The following is a 21861-nucleotide window of genomic DNA, read 5'->3' as shown; positions in this document are numbered from 1 at the left end:
AGAGCGTGGAAACCTAGACAGTTAGATCATAGCTCGTTGTAGGCCAGAGCGTGGAAACCTAGACAGTTAGATCATAGCTCGTTGTAGGCCAGAGCGTGGAAACCTAGACAGTTAGATCATATCTCGTTGTAGGCCAGAGTGTGGAAACCTAGACAGTTGGATCATATCTCGTTGTAGGGCAGAGCGTGGAAACCTAGACAGTTAGATCATAGCTCGTTGTAGGCCAGAGCTTGGAAACCTAGACAGTAGGATCATATCTCGTTGTAGGCCAGAGCGTAGAAACCTAGACAGTTAGATCATATCTCGTTGTAGGTCAGAGCTTGGAAACCTAGACAGTTAGATCATATCTCGTTGTAGGCCAGAGCGTGGAAACCTAGACAGTTGGATCATATCTCGTTGTAGGCCAGAGCGTGGAAACCTAGACAGTTGGATCATATCTCGTTGTAGGCCAGAGCGTGGAAACCTAGACAGTTAGATCATAGCTCGTTGTAGGCCAGAGCTTGGAAACCTAGACAGTAGGATCATATCTCGTTGTAGGCCAGAGCGTAGAAACCTAGACAGTTAGATCATATCTCGTTGTAGGCCAGAGCGTGGAAACCTAGACAGTTGGATCATATCTCGTTGTAGGCCAGAGCGTGGAAACCAGGACAGTTGGATCATATCTCGTTGTAGGCCGGAGCGTGGAAACCTAGACAGTTAGATCATAGCTCGTTGTAGGCCAGAGCGTGGAAACCTAGACAGTTGGATCATATCTCGTTGTAGGCCAGAGCGTGGAAACCTAGACAGTTGGATCATATCTCGTTGTAGGCCAGAGCGTGGAAACCTAGACAGTTGGATCATATCTCGTTGTAGGCCAGAGCGTGGAAACCTAGACAGTTGGATCATATCTCGTTGTAGGCCAGAGCGTGGAAACCTAGACAGTTGGATCATATCTCGTTGTAGGCCAGAGCGTGGAAACCTAGACAGTTAGATCATAGCTCGTTGTAGGCCAGAGCTTGGAAACCTAGACAGTAGGATCATATCTCGTTGTAGGCCAGAGCGTAGAAACCTAGACAGTTAGATCATATCTCGTTGTAGGTCAGAACTTGGAAACCTAGACAGTTGGATCATATCTCGTTGTAGGCCAGAGCGTGGAAACCTAGACAGTTGGATCATATCTCGTTGTAGGCCAGAGCGTGGAAACCTAGACAGTTAGATCATAGCTCGTTGTAGGCCAGAGCGTGGAAACCTAGACAGTTGGATCATATCTCGTTGTAGGCCAGAGCGTGGAAACCTAGACAGTTAGATCATATCTCGTTGTAGGCCAGAGCGTGGAAACCTAGACAGTTAGATCATAGCTCGTTGTAGGCCAGGGCGTGGAAACCTAGACAGTTAGATCATAGCTCGTTGTAGGCCAGAGCGTGGAAACCTAGACATTTGGATCATATCTCGTTGTAGGCCAGGGCGTGGAAACCTAGACAGTTGGATCATAGCTCGTTGTAGGCCAGAGCGTGGAAACCTAGACAGTTAGATCATATCTCGTTGTAGGCCAGGGCGTGGAAACCTAGACAGTTGGATCATAGCTCGTTGTAGGCCAGAGCGTGGAAACCTAGACAGTTAGATCATAGCTCGTTGTAGGCCAGAGCGTAGAAACCTAGACAGTTAGATCATAGCTCTTTGTAGGCCAGAGCGTGGAAACCTAGACAGTTGGATCATATCTCGTTGTAGACCAGAGCGTGGAAACCTAGACAGTTGGATCATAGCTCGTTGTAGGCCAGAGCGTGGAAACCTAGACAGTTAGATCATAGCTCGTTGTAGGCCAGAGCGTAGAAACCTAGACAGTTAGATCATAGCTCTTTGTAGGCCAGAGCGTGGAAACCTAGACAGTTGGATCATATCTCGTTGTAGACCAGAGCGTGGAAACCTAGACAGTTGGATCATAGCTCGTTGTAGGCCAGAGCGTGGAAACCTAGACAGTTGGATCATATCTCGTTGTAGGCCAGAGCGTGGAAACCTAGACAGTTGGATCATGTCTCGTTGTAGGCCAGAGCGTGGAAACCTAGACAGTTGGATCATATCTCGTTGTAGGCCAGAGCGTGGAAACCTAGACAGTTAGATCATAGCTCGTTGTAGGCCAGAGCGTGGAAACCTAGACAGTTAGATCATAGCTCGTTGTAGGCCAGAGCGTGGAAACCTAGACAGTTGGATCATATCTCGTTGTAGGCCAGAGCGTGGAAACCTAGACAGTTGGATCATATCTCGTTGTAGGCCAGAGCGTGGAAACCTAGACAGTTGGATCATATCTCGTTGTAGGCCATAGCGTGGAAACCTAGACAGTTGGATCATATCTCGTTGTAGGCAAGAGCGTGGAAACCTAGACAGTTGGATCATATCTCGTTGTAGGCCAGAGCGTGGAAACCTAGACAGTTGGATCATGTCTCGTTGTAGGCCAGAGCGTGGAAACCTAGACAGTTGGATCATATCTCGTTGTAGGCCAGAGCGTGGAAACCTAGACAGTTGGATCATATCTCGTTGTAGGCCAGAGCGTGGAAACCTAGACAGTTGGATCATATCTCGTTGTAGGCCAGAGCGTGGAAACCTAGACAGTTGGATCATATCTCGTTGTAGGCCAGAGCGTGGAAACCTAGACAGTTAGATCATAGCTCGTTGTAGGCCAGAGCTTGGAAACCTAGACAGTAGGATCATATCTCGTTGTAGGCCAGAGCGTAGAAACCTAGACAGTTAGATCATATCTCGTTGTAGGTCAGAGCTTGGAAACCTAGACAGTTAGATCATATCTCGTTGTAGGCCAGAGCGTGGAAACCTAGACAGTTGGATCATATCTCGTTGTAGGCCAGAGCGTGGAAACCTAGACAGTTGGATCATATCTCGTTGTAGGCCAGAGCGTGGAAACCTAGACAGTTAGATCATAGCTCGTTGTAGGCCAGAGCTTGGAAACCTAGACAGTAGGATCATATCTCGTTGTAGGCCAGAGCGTAGAAACCTAGACAGTTAGATCATATCTCGTTGTAGGCCAGAGCGTGGAAACCTAGACAGTTGGATCATATCTCGTTGTAGGCCAGAGCGTGGAAACCAGGACAGTTGGATCATATCTCGTTGTAGGCCGGAGCGTGGAAACCTAGACAGTTAGATCATAGCTCGTTGTAGGCCAGAGCGTGGAAACCTAGACAGTTGGATCATATCTCGTTGTAGGCCAGAGCGTGGAAACCTAGACAGTTGGATCATATCTCGTTGTAGGCCAGAGCGTGGAAACCTAGACAGTTGGATCATATCTCGTTGTAGGCCAGAGCGTGGAAACCTAGACAGTTGGATCATATCTCGTTGTAGGCCAGAGCGTGGAAACCTAGACAGTTGGATCATATCTCGTTGTAGGCCAGAGCGTGGAAACCTAGACAGTTAGATCATAGCTCGTTGTAGGCCAGAGCTTGGAAACCTAGACAGTAGGATCATATCTCGTTGTAGGCCAGAGCGTAGAAACCTAGACAGTTAGATCATATCTCGTTGTAGGTCAGAACTTGGAAACCTAGACAGTTGGATCATATCTCGTTGTAGGCCAGAGCGTGGAAACCTAGACAGTTGGATCATATCTCGTTGTAGGCCAGAGCGTGGAAACCTAGACAGTTAGATCATAGCTCGTTGTAGGCCAGAGCGTGGAAACCTAGACAGTTGGATCATATCTCGTTGTAGGCCAGAGCGTGGAAACCTAGACAGTTAGATCATATCTCGTTGTAGGCCAGAGCGTGGAAACCTAGACAGTTAGATCATAGCTCGTTGTAGGCCAGGGCGTGGAAACCTAGACAGTTAGATCATAGCTCGTTGTAGGCCAGAGCGTGGAAACCTAGACATTTGGATCATATCTCGTTGTAGGCCAGGGCGTGGAAACCTAGACAGTTGGATCATAGCTCGTTGTAGGCCAGAGCGTGGAAACCTAGACAGTTAGATCATATCTCGTTGTAGGCCAGGGCGTGGAAACCTAGACAGTTGGATCATAGCTCGTTGTAGGCCAGAGCGTGGAAACCTAGACAGTTAGATCATAGCTCGTTGTAGGCCAGAGCGTAGAAACCTAGACAGTTAGATCATAGCTCTTTGTAGGCCAGAGCGTGGAAACCTAGACAGTTGGATCATATCTCGTTGTAGACCAGAGCGTGGAAACCTAGACAGTTGGATCATAGCTCGTTGTAGGCCAGAGCGTGGAAACCTAGACAGTTAGATCATAGCTCGTTGTAGGCCAGAGCGTAGAAACCTAGACAGTTAGATCATAGCTCTTTGTAGGCCAGAGCGTGGAAACCTAGACAGTTGGATCATATCTCGTTGTAGACCAGAGCGTGGAAACCTAGACAGTTGGATCATAGCTCGTTGTAGGCCAGGGCGTGGAAACCTAGACAGTTAGATCATAGCTCGTTGCCACGCCCACGTAACATGAGTTTTTGGTCGATAGGAGAATGATAATTTGTGGAAATAGAAATAATTATTTATTATTTTATTTATTTATTTTTACTTGAGAACCCTTTTTTTACTTTGACCAGCATGTACAAAAATGGTATGAATTTATGTAGTTACTTTAAAGCAAGCGAATTTTTAAATAATGTTTCCGATGAAGCAATACACTTGTTCTACATCAAATTCCGCGTCATTTATTTTGGCGCCCTATAGCACAACCAATGCCGTCTTTTACTGAGGAGAATTATGTCACTAGAACTAAAGGAATTAATTAATGAGTCATATTTAAACCATATCGTCTACTAATATAATTTACGTTACAACGTCTGGCGATAGTCCATAGGTATTAATAGAATTTTCAAAATAGAAAGAATGTTTGTTACAGTTATAGTTATCACGTTTATGAATGAAAAGTCATTTTTAATTTCTTTTAACATAGTTTACCTTGATCTGAATGCCTTTATGTCTCACTGCCGCCGTTACCGTGGAAACAAAGCTGGCTGTCGTAAACACAGCTTTAGAATTGCTGTGAACCAACTGGTAACGTAGCTCATCTAAGGAAATATTTATGTATATACAAATGTAGTCATTTACCCCGACATGAGGAAACAGTGGGTCAGTAGTGTTGATATATCTGCAAGCTTCCATTTCTACTAGCTAGTGCCCAAGGAAATATTTATGTATACAACGTTCATTTCACTCGACATGAGGAAACAGTGGGTCAGTAGTGTTGATATATCTGCAAGCTTCCATTTCTAATAGCTAGTGCCCAAGGAAATATTTATGTATACAACGTTCATTTCACTCGACATGAGGAAACAGTGGGTCAGTAGTGTTGATATATCTGCAAGCTTCCATTTCTAATAGCTAGTGCCCAAGGAAATATTTATGTATACAACGTTCATTTCACTCGACATGAGGAAACAGTGGTCAGTAGTGTTGATATATCTGCAAGCTTCCATTTCTAATAGCTAGTGCCCAAGAAAGAAACACAAGAACCCCAAGCAAGAATCCTTTCAGCTTAGATGGTCTTTCTTTTTTTGCATCCCTTGACTGATCAAAGGAAGCGAGCAGTGACTTAGAACCAAGATTAAGTCTTGGCATCACTACTAGCAAAATGAACGACCTAAGAAAAATTACTACACTGCTTTCTTAAAAGTCTTAGTCTCTAGTGCCAAAACCACAAATAATTTCATAACTTATTTAGTGGAAAAAAAAAGTTACCTTCTTTGTACAAAGGGTTGACAGCACTGAACCACACGCCAGTGGCGGCACAGGCAAACATCAGGACGGAATAATTGATGTGGTTTGTGGAGAACACGGAGATGACGTCACCTTTTCGATAACCCAAGCGATGCAGGCCACTGGCCACTCTGATAGCCTTCTCTTTAAGTTGGCCAAACGTGTAGCTCTGTCCATTGGAGAACTCCTCCTGTAAAAGGAAAAGCTCACAATTCATCAGCAAGCGACATTTTTTTAGTGGTGATCACGCGTCACTAGATAATGGTTTACATTTATTAGCGGTTCTCAATCTTTTATGCTCGGCGACCCCTTTTTACAAACCGCCCACTCTGCCGCGACCCCCCCCCCCACACACACACATAGCAATAGAAGAATAGACAAAACAATTCATTTTTTCGATGGTCTTTGGCGACCCCTGGTAAATCGTCAATCGGCCCCCAAGGGGTGGCGATCCACAGTTTGAGAACCCCTGGTTTACAAGAAGGGCGTGGGGTTCATACGACGAACAACCGCCATTTTACCGGAAACGGAAGGAGATTCTGGAAAGCAACGTAAGAAAAAAAAAAGAAGTTGCGACTCACAGTCCCACAGTTCCTACCGCCGTCTTTCATTGGAGCTTTCCACCAAATGTGAATAACAATTAGCTGTCTTTTTGGTGTTTCCGGCGTACACAGTTATCTAAGTATCTTACAAGTCATACGATAAGTATTGTGTATACACGGCTAACTAAGTATCTAACAAGTCATACGATAAGTATTGTGTGTACACAGTTAACTAAGTATCTAACAAGTCATACGATAAGTATTGTGTGTACACAGTTAACTAAGTATCTAACAAGTCATACGATAAGTATTGTGTGTACACAGTTAACTAAGTATCTAACAAGTCATACGATAAGTATTGTGTGTACACAGTTAACTAAGTATCTAACAAGTCATACGATAAGTATTGTGTGTACACAGTTAACTAAGTATCTAACAAGTCATACGATAAGTATTGTGTGTACACAGTTAACGAAGTATCTAAAAAGTCATACGATAAGTATTGTGTGTACACAGTTAACTAAGTATCTAACAAGTCATACGATAAGTATTGTGTGTACACAGTTAACTATGTATCTAACAAGTCATACGATAAGTATTGTGTGTACACAGTTAACTAAGTATCTAACAAGTCATACAATAAGTATTGTGTGTACACAGTTAACTAAGTATCTAACAAGTCATACGATAAGTATTGTGTGTACAAAGTTAACTAAGTATCTAACAAGTCACAAGATAAGTAGTGTGTACACAGTTAACTAAGTATCTAACAAGTCATACGATAAGAATTGTGTGTACACAGTTAACTAAGTATCTAACAAGTCATACGATAAGTATTGTGTGTACACAGTTAACTAAGTATCTAACAAGTCATACGATAAGTTTTGTGTGTACACAGTTAACTATATATCTAACAAGTCATACGATAAGTATTGTGTGTACACAGTTAACTAAGTATCTAACAAGTCATACGATAAGTATTGTGTGTACACAGTTAACTAAGTATCTAACAAGTCATACGATAAGTATTGTGTGTACATATTAACTAAGTATCTAACAAGTCATACGATAAGTATTGTGTGTACACAGCTAACTAAGTATCTAAGAAGTCATACGATAAGTATTGTGTGTACACGGCTAACAAAGTATCTAACAAGCCATACGATAAGTATTGTGTGTACACAGTTAACTAAGTATCTAACGAGTCATACGATAAGTATTGTGTGTACACAGATAACTAAGTATCTAACAAGTCATACGATAAGTATTGTGTGTACACAGTTAACTAAGTATCTAACAAGTCATACGATAAGTATTGTGTGTACACAGTTAACTAAGTATCTAACAAGTCATACGATAAGTATTGTGTGTACACAGTTAACTAAGTATCTAACAAGTCATACGATAAGTATTGTGTGTACACAGTTAACTAAGTATCTAACAAGTCATACGATAAGTATTGTGTGTACACAGCTAACTAAGTATCTAACAAGTCATACGATAAGTATTGTGTGTACACAGCTAACTAAGTATCTAACAAGTCATACGATAAGTATTGTGTGTACACAGTTAACTAAGTATCTAACAAGTCATACGATAAGTATTGTGTGTACACAGTTAACTAAGTATCTAACAAGTCATACGATAAGTATTGTGTGTACACAGTTAACTAAGTATCTAACAAGTCATACGATAAGTATTGTGTGTACACAGTTAACTAAGTATCTAACAAGTCACAAGATAAGTATTGTGTGTACACAGTTAACTAAGTATCAAACAAGTCACAAGATAAGTATTGTGTGTACACAGTTAACTAAGTATCTAACAAGTCATATGATAAGTATTGTGTGTACACAGTTAACTATGTATCTAACAAGTCATACGATAAGTATTGTGTGTACACAGTTAACTAAGTATCTAACAAGTCATACGATAAGTATTGTGTGTATACAGTTAACTAAAAACTAAGTCATACGATAAGTATTGTGTGTACACAGTTAACTAAGTATCTAACAAGTCATACGATAAGTATTGTGTGTACACAGTTAACTAAGTATCTAACAAGTCATACGTTAAGTATTGTGTGTACACAGTTAACTAAGTATCTAACAAGTCACAAGATAAGTATTGTGTGTACACAGATAACTAAGTATCTAACAAGTCATACGATAAGTATTGTGTGTACACAGTTAACTAATTATCTAACAAGTCATACGATAAGTATTGTGTGTACACAGTTAACTAAGTATCTAACAAGTCATACGATAAGTATTGTGTGTACACAGTTAAATAAGTATCTAACAAGTCATACGATAAGTATTGTGTGTACACAGTTAACTAAGTATCTAACAAGTCATACGATAAGTATTGTGTGTACACAGTTAACTAAGTATCTAACAAGTCATACGATAAGTATTGTGTGTACACAGTTAACTAAGTATCTAACAAGTCATACGATAAGTATTGTGTGTACACAGTTAACTAAGTATCTAACAAGTCATACGATAAGTATTGTGTGTACACAGTTAACGAAGTATCTAACAAGTCATATGATAAGTATTGTGTGTACACAGTTAACTATGTATCTAACAAGTCATACGATAAGTATTGTGTGTACACAGTTAACTAAGTATCTAACAGGTCATACGATAAGTATTGTGTGTACACAGTTAACTAAGTATCTAACAAGTCATACGATAAGTATTGTGTGTACACAGTTAACTAAGTATCTAACAAGTCATACGATAAGTATTGTGTGTACACAGTTAACTAAGTATCTAACAAGTCATACGATAAGTATTGTGTGTACACAGTTAACTAAGTATCTAACAAGTCATACGATAAGTATTGGGTGTACACAGTTAACTAAGTATCTAACAAGTCATACGATAAGTATTGTGTGTACACAGTTAACTAAGTATCTAACAAGTCATACGATAAGTATTGTGTGTACACAGTTAATTAAGTATCTAACAAGTAATACGATAAGTATTGTGTGTACACAGTTAACTAAGTATCTAACAAGTCATACGATAAGTATTGTGTGTACACAGTTAACTAAGTATCTAACAAGTCATACGATAAGTATTGTGTGTACACGGCTAACTAAGTATCTAACAAGTCATACGATAAGTATTGTGTGTACACAGTTAACTAATTATCTAACAAGTCATACGATAAGTATTGTGTGTACACAGTTAACTAATTATCTAACAAGTCATACGATAAGTTTTGTGTGTACACAGTTAACTAAGTATCTAACAAGTCATACGATAAGTTTTGTGTGTACACAGTTAACTAAGTATCTAACAAGTCATACGATAAGTTTTGTGTGTACACAGTTAACTAAGTATCTAACAAGTCATACGATAAGTATTGTGTGTACAAGGCTAACTAAGTATCTAACAAGCCATACGATAAGTATTGTGTGTACACAGTTAACTAAGTATCTAACGAGTCATACGATAAGTATTTAGTGTACACAGTTAACTAAGTATCTAACAAGTCATACGATAAGTATTGTGTGTACACAGTTAACTAAGTATCTAACAAGTCATACGATAAGTATTGTGTGTACACAGTTAACTAAGTATCTAACAAGTCATACGATAAGTATTGTGTGTACACAGTTAACTAAGTATCTAACCAGTCATACGATAAGTATTGTGTGTACACGGCTAACTAAGTATCTAACAAGCCATACGATAAGTATTGTGTGTACACAGTTAACTAAGTATCTAACGAGTCATACGATAAGTATTGTGTGTACACAGTTAACTAAGTATCTAACAAGTCATACGATAAGTATTGTGTGTACACAGTTAACTAAGTATCTAACAAGTCATACGATAAGTATTGTGTGTACACAGTTAACTAAGTATCTAACAAGTCATACGATAAGTATTGTGTGTACACAGTTAACTAAGTATCTAACAAGTCATACGATAAGTATTGTGTGTACACAGTTAACTAAGTATCTAACAAGTCATACGATAAGTATTGTGTGTACACAGTTAACTAAGTATCTAACAAGTCATACGATAAGTATTGTGTGTACACAGTTAACTAAGTATCTAACAAGACATATGATAAGTATTGTGTGTACACAGTTAACTAAGTATCTAACAAGTCATATGATAAGTATTGTGTGTACACAGTTAACTAAGTATCTAACAAGTCATATGATAAGTATTGTGTGTACACAGTTAACTAAGTATCTAACAAGTCATACGATAAGTATTGTGTGTACACAGTTAACTAAGTATCTAACAAGTCATACGATAAGTATTGTGTGTACACAGTTAACTAAGTATCTAACAAGTCATACGATAAGTATTGTGTGTACACAGTTAACTAAGTATCTAACAAGTCACAAGATAAGTATTGTGTGTACACAGTTAACTAAGTATCTAACAAGTCATATGATAAGTATTGTGAGTACACAGTTAACTAAGTATCTAACAAGTCATACGATAAGTATTGTGTGTACACAGTTAACTAAGTATCTAACAAGTCATACGATAAGTATCGTGTGTACACAGTTAACTAAGTATCTAACAAGTCATACGATAAGTATTGTGTGTACACAGTTAACTAAGTATCTAACAAGTCATACGATAAGTATTGTGTGTACACAGTTAACTAAGTATCTAACAAGTCATACGATAAGTATTGTGTGTACACAATTAACTAAGTATCTAACAAGTCATACGATAAGTATTGTGTGTACACAGTTAACTAAGTATCTAACAAGTCATACGATAAGTATTGTGTGTACACAGTTAACTAAGTATCTAACAAGTCATACGATAAGTATTGTGTACACAGTAAACTAAGTATCTAACAAGTCATACGATAAGTATTGTGTGTACAGAGTTAACTAAGTATCTAAAAAGTCATACGATAAGTATTTAGTGTACAAAGTTAACTAAGTATCTAACAAGTCATACGATAAGTATTGTGTGTACACAGCTAACTAAGTATCTAAGAAGTCATACGATAAGTATTGTGTGTACACGGCTAACTAAGTATCTAAGAAGTCATACGATAAGTATTATGTGTACACAGTTAACTAAGTATCTAACAAGTCATACGATAAGTATTGTGTGTACACAGTTAACTAATTATCTAACAAGTCATACGATAAGTATTGTGTGTACACAGTTAACTAAGTATCTAACAAGTCATACGATAAGTATTGTGCGTACATAGTTAACTAAGAATCTAACAAGTCATACGATAAGTATTGTGCGTACACAGTTTACTAAGTATCTTACAAGTCATACGATAAGTATTGTGTGTACACAGTTAACTAAGTATCTAACAAGTCATACGATAAGTATTGTGTGTACACAGTTAACTAAGTATCTAACAAGTCATACGATAAGTGTTGTGTGTACACAGTTAACTAAGTATCTAACAAGTCATACGATAAGTATTGTGTGTACACAGTTAACTAAGTATCTAACAAGTCATACGATAAGTATTTAGTGTACAAAGTTAAATAAGTATCTAACAAGTCATACGATAAATATTGTGTGTACACAGCTAACTAAGTATCTAAGAAGTCATACGATAAGTATTGTGTGTACACGGCTAACTAAGTATCTAAGAAGTCATACGATAAGTATTGTGTGTACACGGCTAACGAAGTATCTAACAAGCCATACGATAAGTATTGTGTGTACACAGTAAACTAAGTATCTAACAAGTCATACGATAAGTATTGTGTGTACACAGTTAACTAAGTATCTAACAAGTCATACGATAAGTATTGTGTGTACACAGTTAACTAAGTATCTAACAAGTCATACGATAAGTATTGTGTGTACACAGTTAACTAAGTATCTAACAAGTCATACGATAAGTATTGTGTGTACACAGTTAACTAAGTATCTAACAAGTCATACGATAAGTATTGTGTGTACACAGTTAACTAAGTATCTAACAAGTCATACGATAAGTATTGTGTGTACACAGTTAACTAAGTATCTAACAAGTCATACGATAAGTATTGTGTGTACACAGTTAACTAAGTATCTAACAAGTCATACGATAAGTATTGTGTGTACACAGTTAACTAAGTATCTAACAAGTCATACGATAAGTTTTGTGTGTACACAGTTAACTAAGTATCTAACAAGTCATACGATAAGTATTGTGTGTACACAGTTAACTAAGTATCTAACAAGTCATACGATAAGTATTGTGTGTACACGGCTAACTAAGTATCTAACAAGCCATACGATAAGTATTGTGTGTACACAGTTAACTAAGTATCTAACGAGTCATACGATAAGTATTGTGTGTACACAGTTAACTAAGTATCTTACAAGTCATACGATAAGTATTGTGTGTACACGGCTAACTAAGTATCTAACAAGCCATACGATAAGTATTGTGTGTACACAGTTAACTAAGTATCTAACGAGTCATACGATAAGTATTGTGTGTACACAGTTAACTAAGTATCTAACAAGTCATACGATAAGTATTGTGTGTACACAGTTAACTAAGTATCTAACAAGTCATACGATAAGTATTGTGTGTACACAGTTAACTAAGTATCTAACAAGTCATACGATAAGTATTGTGTGTACACAGTTAACTAAGTATCTAACAAGTCATACGATAAGTATTGTGTGTACACAGTTAACTAAGTATCTAACAAGTCATACGATAAGTATTGTGTGTACACAGTTAACTAAGTATCTAACAAGTCATACGATAAGTATTGTGTGTACACAGTTAACTAAGTATCTAACAAGTCATACGATAAGTATTGTGTGTACACAGTTAACTAAGTATCTACAAGTCATATGATAAGTATTGTGTGTACACAGTTAACTATGTATCTAACAAGTCATACGATAAGTATTGTGTGTACACAGTTAACTAAGTATCTAACAAGTCATACGATAAGTATTGTGTGTACACAGTTAACTAAGTATCTAACAAGTCATACGATAAGTATTGTGTGTACACAGTTAACTAAGTATCTAACAAGTCACAAGATAAGTATTGTGTGTACACATTTAACTAAGTATCTAACAAGTCATACGATAAGTATTGTGTGTACACAGTTAACTAAGTATCTAACAAGTCATACGATAAGTATTGTGTGTACAGAGTTAACTAAGTATCTAACAAGTCATACGATAAGTATTTAGTGTACAAAGCTAACTAAGTATCTAACAAGTCATACGATAAGTATTGTGTGTACACAGTTAACTAAGTATCTAACAAGTCATACGATAAGTATTGTGTGTACACAGTTAACTAAGTATCTAACAAGTCATACGATAAGTATTGTGTGTACACAGTTAACTAAGTATCTAACAAGTCATACGATAAGTATTGTGTGTACACAGTTAACTAAGCATCTAACAAGTCATACGATAAGTATTGTGTTTACACAGTTAACTAAGTATCTAACAAGTCATACGATAAGTATTGTGTGTACACAGTTAACTAAGTATCTAACAAGTCATACGATAAGTATTGTGTGTACACATATAACTAAGTATCTAACAAGTCATACGATAAGTATTGTGTGTACACATATAACTAATTATCTAACAAGTCATACGATAAGTATTGTGTGTACACAGTTAACTAAGTATCTAACAAGTCATACGATAAGTATTGTGTGTACACAGTTAACTAAGTATCTAACAAGTCATACGATAAGTATTGTGTGTACACAGTTAACTAAGTATCTAACAAGTCATACGATAAGTATTGTGTGTACACAGTTAACTAAGTATCAAACAAGTCATACGATAAGTATTGTGTGTACACAGTTAACTAAGTATCTAACAAGTCATACGATAAGTATTGTGTGTACACAGTTAACTAAGTATCTAACAAGTCATACGATAAGTATTGTGTGTACACAGTTAACTAAGTATCTAACAAGTCATACGATAAGTATTGTGTTCTTTAACTGGTAGCACTAAATAATTTGTATTATTTCGCTGGCAAAAGTGATCTTTCCATATGGCGTATTGCTAAGGCCGCCTCTGGTACGTCATTCATTCAAAAAGTATGATATAATTTAATGCTTACAAAATAAAATGCCACAAATAAGTTGTTAGTTAAGCAGTAATGTATGTCTACTTACCACAGCCACTAGACTCTTGTACTGGTCACACTTCTCAAACAGGAACTGGTGAAATGGGACATTGGTAGGTAGGTTGATGTCCGGCAAGTGACTGCGGACTACGTTGTCTGGACCTATGAGAGTGGATGTGGACATCCATTTGGAACAAACAAACAAGGGAGACCTTGACCTAAATGTGACCGGAAGATAGTTTCGCAGAAACATGCAGCTCATCATCTTGTGGAGTTGTCTGTGCATGGCTCTACAAGAGACCATTGTCCGAGCAAGCGTATAAAGAAATCAGAAGATTGCGCATTGGAACGCTTTCAGCATGGTAACTAAGAAAAAAAAAAGAAGCTATCAGTTTAGAAAAAAAAAACACTTAACTGATAACTGTTCTGTGTAAAAAGTGTGTTGTAGGTCAAGCCTATGCTGATTCATTGGAAGTGATGGGTGTGTTGTAGGCCAAGGCTATATGCTGATTCTTGGTAAGTGATGGGTGCATTGTATGTCAAGGCTATATGTTGATTCTTGGGAAGTGATGCGTGTATTGTAGGCCAAGGCTATGTTGATTCTTGGGAAGTGATGCGTGTATTGTAGGCCAAGCCTATGCTGATTCATTGGAAGTGATGGGTGTGTTGTAGGCCAAGGCTATATGTTGATTTATGGGAAGTGATGGATGCATTGTATGTCAAGGCTATATGTTGATAATTGGTAAGTGATGGGTGCATTGTATGTCAACGCTATATGTTGATTTATGGGAAGTGATGCGTGTATTGTATGTCAAGGCTATATGTTGATTTATGGGAAGTGATGGGTGCATTGTATGTCAAGGCTATATGCTGATTCTTGGTAAGTGATGGGTGCATTGTATGTCAAGGCTATATGTTGATTTATGGGAAGTGATGCGTGTATTGTATGTCAAGGCTATATTGATTCTTGGGAAGTGATGCGTGTATTGTATGCCAAGGCTATGTTGATTCTTGGTAAGTGATGGGTGCATTGTATGTCAAGGCTACATGTTGATTCATGGGAAGTGATGGGTATATTGTATGTCAAGGCTATGTTGATTCTTGGTAAGTGATGGGTGCATTGTATGTCAAGGCTATGTTGATTCTTGGGAAGTGATGGGTGTATTGTAGGTTAAGGCTATATGTTGATTCTTGGGAAGTGATGGATGCATTGTATGTCAAGGCTATATGTTGATAATTGGTAAGTGATGGGTGCATTGTATGTCAACGCTATATGTTGATTTATGGGAAGTGATGCGTGTATTGTATGTCAAGGCTATATGTTGATTTATGGGAAGTGATGGGTGCATTGTATGTCAAGGCTATATGCTGATTCTTGGTAAGTGATGGGTGCATTGTATGTCAAGGCTATATGTTGATTTATGGGAAGTGATGCGTGTATTGTATTTCAAGGCTATATTGATTCTTGGGAAGTGATGCGTGTATTGTATGCCAAGGCTATGTTGATTCTTGGTAAGTGATGGGTGCATTGTATGTCAAGGCTACATGTTGATTCATGGGAAGTGATGGGTGTATTGTATGTCAAGGCTATATGTTGATTCATGGGAAGTGATGGGTGCATTGTATGTCAAGGCTACATGTTGATTCATGGGAAGTGATGGGTGCATTGTATGTCAAGGCTATATGTTGATTCATGGGAAGTGATGGGTGCATTGTATGTCAAGGCTATATGTTGATTCATGGGAAGTGATGGGTGCATTGTATGTCAAGGCTAAATGTTGATTCATGGGAAGTGATGGGTGCATTGTATGTCAAGGCTATATGTTGATTCATGGGAAGTGATGGGTAAGTGGGCCAATCCGTAGATTGGTTGTCTGAAAAATTTCCGAAATGAAGCGTGTAGTTTTTTATTTCTACAAGTAAATTTTTACTGCTCTACATAATCTCCATACAGGTCTCTGCACACCCCCCCCAGCAATACCCCCACCTCTAGGCTCTAACACGTCCATGTTATATCTAGAGACGTTCCAAAACTAAAAGTTGTGCTTAGAGGGCGGAGTCTTGGAGGCGCTCTGGTCTTTCCGTGGTGGAGGCTGACCACACCTAAATAAGCCATTCTTAAATCAAACTTCAAACAAATAGAGTGTGAAGTATCTTTATCATGGAGTGATAGTATTTATTTTGATTCATCTCGTATACTGTGTCTAAATGCTAATAAATGGTCACATCAAAAAGAAATATATATATTTTTCTTCAAATTAAAAAAAAACATACTGAAGTCACATTTCTTCTTCGCTATTAATAGATTTCCTAATTCTGCAAGTAATACATTAATCCCCTCCAAGAAAGTCACACATTATTTATTTCTCCAAAATTTGAACCTCAAACAGAACCAAATCTTAACGTGGAAATAAAGTGAAAACATCGGATTTTCCCGTTTTTAATTTTTGGTAAGTGATCTCGAAGCAGGCCTAGAGAGTGCTCGTAAGGTCTAACGTTTTCACTGCTGTTATAGTAGATCTAATCATCCATTTCTGACTATCCAACATGTTTGGTAACATCTTAATGAAACTTATGGTCATTGTAACTACAATAGCAAGAACATCAGCTCTGACTAATATTGATCATTAAATATCAATAGTATTTTACAAATGTAAATAAAGTTTTAAGCTCGCACACACACACACACACACACATATACATATATATAATGCTTTTTTTTGTAAAAATAAATAGGTGCCGGTACTAAGTGATGGATTGCCTAACTTTTAACTATTAATAAATTAATTAAAAAAAACGTTAAAATTCAAGTATTGTAAAGTAAATATTGCTTTTCGTAAAGTAAAACTTTTAAATTACAAAAGTCCTGATAGAATTCAAATGGATACAGCCGTATGAATTCCACTACTGAAAAAAAAAGTAGTCCATAGATTTTAAATGTAAAGGGGAACTCAGAAATTAGGTCTGAAAAGTCTAAACATGAAAATATAAAAGTGGGTCAATTGTCTCACGGCCCCCTCTCTACACGTCTGCCTCCAAGTTAACACACTTCACAGGCCTGTAAGTAGGTCAAGGCTTAAAAAAAAAGCACTTAAAAAGATATCCTAAGCTTGTATAGATACATGAATATAATGATACAATACAGCTTCAGCAGAAATACACACATAATGAAGTAATAAATAAACCAAGATTAAACTAATATCAATGTAACCAACATGTCGTGTCACAAATTTACATATTTATCACATTTCTATCATTTAGACTGACCTAACCAAAATCCGAATTCAGACGAAATTGCTTTCTAAACGAACACACAGTAGAGACGATAAACATACACACAGTGCTCTACTTTCCGCCCCACCCCCCGGTCACCATCACACTACAACATCCGCCAAGAAACTGAGATTTGATCAAGAAGAGGACATTCTAGGACTAGTCCTCGACCAGTTTTTCTAGTTCTTTCTAGTCAACAAATGTAAAAACTTGACGCTAGAAATATACATAGCCTTGTTTTAAAAATGTGTAGACCTACATCTAACCTTGCAACTGAACCGTAAAATTGTAAATCTGTGAACCTGTAAGGAATAGGCAAAAGAAAACGTTTTTAGCGGCCCCCGAAAGAGGGCCTGTCCATTCGTCTGTCCCGTTTAGATCTCGTAAACTAGAAAAGATAGTGAAAATCCGACATCATAACATTTTAGAGTTAGACCATTCAAAGTTCCGATGCAACGGCTACTTTTTTTCTTTTCCGAAAGTGAACCATCATTTCATTCTGATGTTCTTTCTGAAAATATTGAAACCTCCTTTTTTACCTGCCTAGGTGGACCACTTCGGGGGGCCGATTTTGAGTTTGTGTTACCACACAAACGGTTTTTGTAATCTTGTGTTTTTTTGTTTTTTTTTTTAGATTTATGTAGATTGTTTGTATATAAATGTGGAAAGTTCCTTTAGAAAAAAACACTTGCTACGTCCTGGTCAGCAGGGCGGTATGGGGTGGAGGTGGACAGGGTTCAAACTCGGGACCTTTGGGATGACAGGCTTTAGGAATTTCGCCACATTCCTTACTGGGCATTCACGTAGTGGAAAGCTGGATGATCTAAAAGCAAGGCTTCTAACTCGACACAACCAGGCAGCTCCTCTTAGGACACTCCATGCTGCAATGTTTCGTTAGAAGTAACCAGAGTAGTGTCTGTGTTGTGGTATGTAGCAGTTGAATGGAGTAGGACAGCTTACATAGTTCCTAAATGTAAACTAACATTAAAATAAGTTATCTAATTGACGATAAAATGAAAAATTCCGATAATATTTGAGTACAACAGAGCCTCTTAATTACACATGTTGCAATTAATACCAATTAACAGATTCACTTTACTCTTGCTTTTTTTTTTCTCTCTCTCTCTTTCTCTCTCTTGCCTCCCTATTAGTCTATTTTGCTCTTTCTCTCTCTCTCTCTTTCTCTCTCTCACTTTCTCTCTCTCTTTCTCTCTCTTTCTCTTTCTCTCTCTTGCCTCCCTATTAGTCTATTTTGCTCTTTCTCTCTCTCTCTCTTTCTCTCTCTCTCTTGCCTCCCTATTAGCCTATTTTGCTCTTTCTCTCTCTCTCTTTCTCTCTCTCTCTCTTTCTCTCTCTCTCTTGCCTCCCTATTAGTCTATTTTGCTCTTTCTCTCTCTCTCTTTCTCTCTCTCTCTTACCTCCCTATTAGTCTATTTTGCTCTTTCTCTCTCTCTTTCTCTCTCTTGCCTCCCTATTAGTCTATTTTGCTCTTTCTCTCTCGCTCGCTCTAACGGATATATCTACCCGGGGCCGCCGTGAGGGTTGTGTCCGCCATTACTTGCGAAATTAAAAAATGCCCCTTCCCTTTTTTTTTTCTAGGTAGTTCCCCACAGGAACTTTCTAGGAAAAAAACAACACAGTAACACTGAGCTCTGTTCCAAAAGTGCCCTTTGATTTAAATGTATTTTTTGTAGACCATTCCATTTTTTCCTTTCATATTCGCACAGTTGTTGTATCCCTCAAGTAGAACTAGGAATCGTGCACTAGGAACAACGTGCCTACAGGAACCATGCACTAGGAACAACGTGCCTACAGGAACCATGCACTAGGAACAACGTGCCTACAGGAACCATGCACTAGGAACAACGTGCCTACAGGAAGCCGACATTTTGGTTCTTTGTGAACAGGTTTAAAAACTGACCTCGTTCTGACTACTCACGTCTGCTCCTGTATTTGCGACGAGTATAATTGATGAGCTGCGGCGGGTATATTACAATGAAGAGTGTGAATGATCATGATCTATATACACTTTCTCGATTACTTTGACTGCTCAACAGTGATACATGGTCTGGACTTGAATATGTTAACTTGCTTGTCATTGTACATTAAAGCATAATTCGAAAAAAAAAAGCTCGAAATATAAAAGCCATTAACAGTGGAACTTGTTCAACTTTCCATATACTTTCATGATAATTCTCACGATTGTATTTTGGAGAGATGTGCATTGTATCCACAATCATCTGACATACACGAATTCATCAGTGCTGCCTACACATTTATCCGAAAAAATGAAGCTGAATATTTTTCTCGAGTCTAATACAAAGGAAATGATCCAAAGTATAAGTCACTTTTACAATGACTTGAAATAAAACATAGTAAAAAGGTGTTTCTCACATTCCAGGGTGGCAACTCCATAGATAACAACATTTTCGTTCGAGAACCCCTTTAGAAGCTGAAGCCAAGAGGAGCGATGTAGGCTTCCGCAGTGAGGTCCGTGAGTTTTTTTTTAAGAATGTAATAAAAAGAAAAACTTAGTCACCTACGGCCCGCGGGTCTTAATTTGCGTATCACTGTCGATATAATCACTGAGAGTGTTTTGTAAACAATTAAACGAAATAATAATGTTATAAGTAAAGCGAATGCTGAATGTGTGAATGCAAAAATAGTATGAATGGAGCTATCAAAATAGCTAATCGACCTAAATCTATTTTTTCAAATAAAAACATTTGTTTGTAGGCCTACATATATTTGATTAAAATATGAAATGAATAGACTTTATTTTGTATGTTCATGTGTTAAAGTATAAAGTAGTTCTATCATCTTTGAATTAGATCTTGAGTTAGAGATAGATCTAGACTAATCCAGAGTTAAATATTGGCTTGGATTGAGTTCGTTCTGCGCGTGCGAGGAGGCCTCTGTCTGCTTAAGCGTGACCTTTTTTGTTAGATGTACGCGATTCATGAATGGAACTATTAAAATGTATGTCCAAAAGGCTTCGCAGCTATAGCGAACAAATGTATAAAAAATGCTTTAGAAAAACAAATTTGAATTTAATATGATTAAAATATGAAATGAATGGACTATAATTAGTATGTTCATGTGTTAAAGTATAAAACTATCTTTGCGAAGAGAAGTTCTATCCTCTTAGAGTTGAATTAGAGTTTTAGACCTAGGAATAGAGAGATGTGTAACATTTCGGTCTTGTCTAATGAAAGAATGTACGTCAGGAATTCTAAATTCGCAGATATAAGGAACGAATTTATGTAAAAATACTTTTGAAACACAAATTTGAAGGTTAATTTTACTAAATAATAAAATCAATAGACTATATTTTGTATTTTCATGTGTCAAAGTAAAGTGCAAAGTGTAGATTTAGATCCTTTCGATCTGAACATAAAAAACAGGGCCTAGAATGGATCCATGAAATACTAATACTTTCATATAGTTGGGCACCTTTTTTTTTAGGGTTTTTAGTTAGTTTTAGGGTTACTATACATACATCACGGTCCCAGTTAGTACCCAAGGAACATTAACGCCAAGTTTTATCAAGATTGGTGAAACGGTTTTGATTTCTATGCAGGACATACATAACATACATGCGCCTTACTTTCTACTTTATTGTACAAGATTTATATCTATCGAACACTGTGTAAAGAATCCAAAGTGACGTCATGAAAGTCCACTAAAACAAGTTGTGTTTTTTTTTTTCAGAAATTGTGTTTTTTTTACATAATTGTTAAGCGTTGTAAAAAGTTCTTCCTGGAGATAGAATTGAAGATGCAGCAGGTTTCCTATCAAATCGGCAAGGAGTTTTACTTTTTTTTATTCGCCCCCCCCCTCCCCCCTGTTTTTGGTTGGTTGTTAGCTTGTAGCTCCAAACTGAACCGATAAAGGCGTTTTTTAAATTAAAAAAAAAAATTAACTTGATATAACTTGAACAAACGTCTTTGTGAACAAAAACTCAATATAATTGTAATTATTCACGATTGAACTTGAGATGAAATATAGATCTAATAGTAATGAAATAAACTGATATTTAAACAAACTCTAGTTCTAATAGTAATGAAATAAACTGATATTTAAACAAACTCTAGTTCTAATAGTAATGAAATAAACTGATATTTAAACAAAATCTAGTTCTAATAGTAATGAAATAAACTGATATTTAAACAAAATCTAGTTCTAATAGTAATGAAATAAACTGATATTTAAACAAAATCTAGTGCTAATAGTAATGAAATAAACTGATATTTAAACAAACTCTAGTTCGAATAGTAATGACATGAAATAA

At 37.2% G+C, this 21861-nt stretch overlaps 1 protein-coding gene across 3 annotated transcripts in view; it reads right to left on the bottom strand.

The window, feature by feature from the left end:
* The window catches only part of LOC106078730 (uncharacterized), a 30908-nt gene extending 13155 nt beyond the window's left edge, over positions 1 to 17753 (bottom strand). The window contains exons 1-4 of one of the 3 annotated variants that reach the window (XM_056025183.1): positions 17565 to 17753; positions 14347 to 14663; positions 5665 to 5872; positions 4885 to 4994 (exon numbers count right to left, since the gene is read on the bottom strand). In XM_056025183.1, the coding sequence (XP_055881158.1) occupies positions 4885 to 4994; positions 5665 to 5872; positions 14347 to 14601 (573 nt within the window). In that variant the 5' untranslated portion in view covers positions 14602 to 14663; positions 17565 to 17753. Of the gene's footprint in view, positions 1 to 4884; positions 4995 to 5664; positions 5873 to 14346; positions 14664 to 16571; positions 16726 to 17156; positions 17456 to 17564 lie in introns of those variants that run through there. The other 2 variants (XM_056025184.1, XM_056025185.1) reach the window with 2 other exon arrangements.
* Positions 17754 to 21861: the final 4108 nt, after the last annotated feature.

This window comes from Biomphalaria glabrata, chromosome 3 (assembly GCF_947242115.1).
Source record: "Biomphalaria glabrata chromosome 3, xgBioGlab47.1, whole genome shotgun sequence".
NCBI lineage: Eukaryota > Metazoa > Mollusca > Gastropoda > Planorbidae > Biomphalaria > Biomphalaria glabrata.
The sequence above is the reverse complement of the archived record's forward strand: the minus strand, read 5'-3'. Positions and strand labels throughout refer to the sequence as shown.